This window comes from Amia ocellicauda, chromosome 6, assembly GCF_036373705.1.
Source record: "Amia ocellicauda isolate fAmiCal2 chromosome 6, fAmiCal2.hap1, whole genome shotgun sequence".
Classification (NCBI taxonomy): Eukaryota; Metazoa; Chordata; class Actinopteri; order Amiiformes; family Amiidae; genus Amia; species Amia ocellicauda.
Window position 1 is genome coordinate 27012219 of NC_089855.1, and position 2133 is coordinate 27014351.

The 2133-nt window shown below is 51.4% G+C and overlaps 1 protein-coding gene across 1 annotated transcript in view; it reads right to left on the reverse strand.

The window, feature by feature from the left end:
- The window catches only part of LOC136751254 (transcription factor Sox-21-B), a 2495-nt gene extending 892 nt beyond the window's left edge, over positions 1–1603 (reverse strand). The window contains exon 1 of the mRNA XM_066706701.1: positions 1–1603. This exon is cut by the window's left edge and continues 892 nt beyond it. Coding sequence (XP_066562798.1) covers positions 247–990 — 744 coding nt within the window. The 5' untranslated portion in view covers positions 991–1603 and the 3' untranslated portion in view covers positions 1–246.
- Between the last annotated feature and the right edge of the window lie 530 nt (positions 1604–2133).

The window sequence follows — 2133 nt, forward strand, 5'->3', positions numbered from 1 at the left end:
GGCATTGAAGCCACCATTTGCTCATTCCCTCGGGGTTTTGTCAAATGATGGCTATAGATCTTGGAATCTCAGTGTTCTCGAACTAAAAGGTACCTTTTATAAAGGTGTATTCATTAATATACATACATACACATGTGATCTCTGAGACGACTTACACCGCATCACATGTATAAATGTGTACATGCATGGCATAAACTTTCACACTTGTTGTCCGCACACATTTGCACTTGTCTTCAGTTCACGGTGTCATAACGCAGCTGCGTACGCGGGGTATGGCTCCAGCTGAGGCTTGCCCATGCCCGGGAGCAGGATGTAGGCGAGGGGCGGCTGGAGACCCGCTGAGGGCCAGCCGGTGCAGTTACAGGGGATCATGTAGCCAGGGTTGCCCGGGGAAGGATGCGAGTGGGTGTGGGTGTGTGTCCCACCGCCCACAGCTCCTGTGCTGGAGAACGCGGTGGCTCCACTCGGGTACCCCAGCGGGGAGGCGTAGGAGAAAGCAGGGGGCGAGATCTCGGCCATCTTCGAGCCCAGGTCGAAGAAGGAGTAGGGGTTCGTGGAGGCGGACGGGTTGAAGAAGACTCGGGCCGCCGCCGCCGCCGCCGCCGCCGCCGCCTTATCCGGGTTGCCGATCAAGGACTCGGAGAGAGCGCCGCCGGCCAGAGCGCTCGCCTTCAGCCCGTCGTGGTCGCCCAGGTTGTACGGGACGGGGAAGGCAAACTTGTCCTTCTTCATCAAAGTCTTGGGCTTCCGCCGCGGTCTGTATTTGTAATCGGGGTGCTCCTTCATGTGCATGGCTCTCAGCCGCTTCGCCTCGTCGATGAAGGGTCTCTTCTCGGACTCGGTGAGAAGTTTCCACTCGGCGCCCAGGCGCTTGCTGATCTCGGAGTTGTGCATCTTGGGGTTCTCTTGCGCCATTTTCCGCCGCTGGGCTCTGGACCACACCATAAAGGCGTTCATGGGGCGCTTGACGTGATCCATGGGTTTGGACATGTCGCTGTAACAAGGCACTTTCACCTGATTAGGTCTGATCGTCCAGCACAGTCTGAGCGCAGGGGTTCAGCAGCTCCCAGGACAGGACACACACGCCGGCACTACAGCACACAGGCACGCACTTTGACACTGGACATGAAGTTGTCTCGCTGCAGAGACGCGCTCTCCTGTGGCGTTTGGCGAGTCAAGAACAGGAGTGCAAAATAGTCATAAGTGCTGGGTTTCACTTACTTTAATGTCAGTTCATCACGGATTGGGAAATGTATCCTTTTTTTGTTTCTCTCCCCCCCCCCACCCGCGATGGAGGAGGCGACGCACTTCAGCTGCACCGGGAAAAGTTTGTTTCGATCACTTGTCAAAAGTCCGCAGCTGGACGAGACAATCCTGCGTGCGAAAGCGGGGCAGAGCAGCTCGGTGGATAAGCACGTTTTCTTCCTCCAGAAGGCTGCGATCTTGTGCTCAACTTTTCCGTCCCCCTCCAGCCTGTCAGCAGCTCAGCTCCTGTATCCAGCGGTAAGCCGTGTGCTGGTGTCTCGGCGCTGCCCCGTGTGAAATAAGACTCACTTCAAAAGCAGGTAGCGTGGGGGCTGTTGGCGCCTGCGCGGTGGGTTGCACGCAGCCCGACTCCAGCGCACTGAATCAGTGCGCGCAGGGTACCGCACTGCCCTGACAGGTCGCTTTTCATTTCCCTCTGATCTTGCGATGTCGCACCTTCACAAAGTTTTGTTCTTGTTTGTTGTTTTGTTTTTAAGTCAGCAAGTGTGTCACGTTTTTATAGCTGTACTTAATATTGTATTATTTGTATTAGCTAAACAAAAATAAAAAAGAGGAAAATGTATATTCTGGCACCCTATTTCTATTACAGTATTACTCATCATACTGCTGCTGCTGCTATAGGGTACTTGTAAGTTGTATAGTTGTAGTAGCTGCAGTATTAGAAGTAGTTGCGGTAGATAAATAATTATAAGACATGATACTGAGGATGGATTTACTTATGTGATTCAAAATAGAAAGTATTCAGCTGTATTGCGGGATTGGTATTATTATTATTATTATTATTATTATTATTATTATTATTATTATTATTAAGGCTTTAATATCAAGGCGCTTTTAAAAATACTGTTTACCGCCTTGATTTTGTAT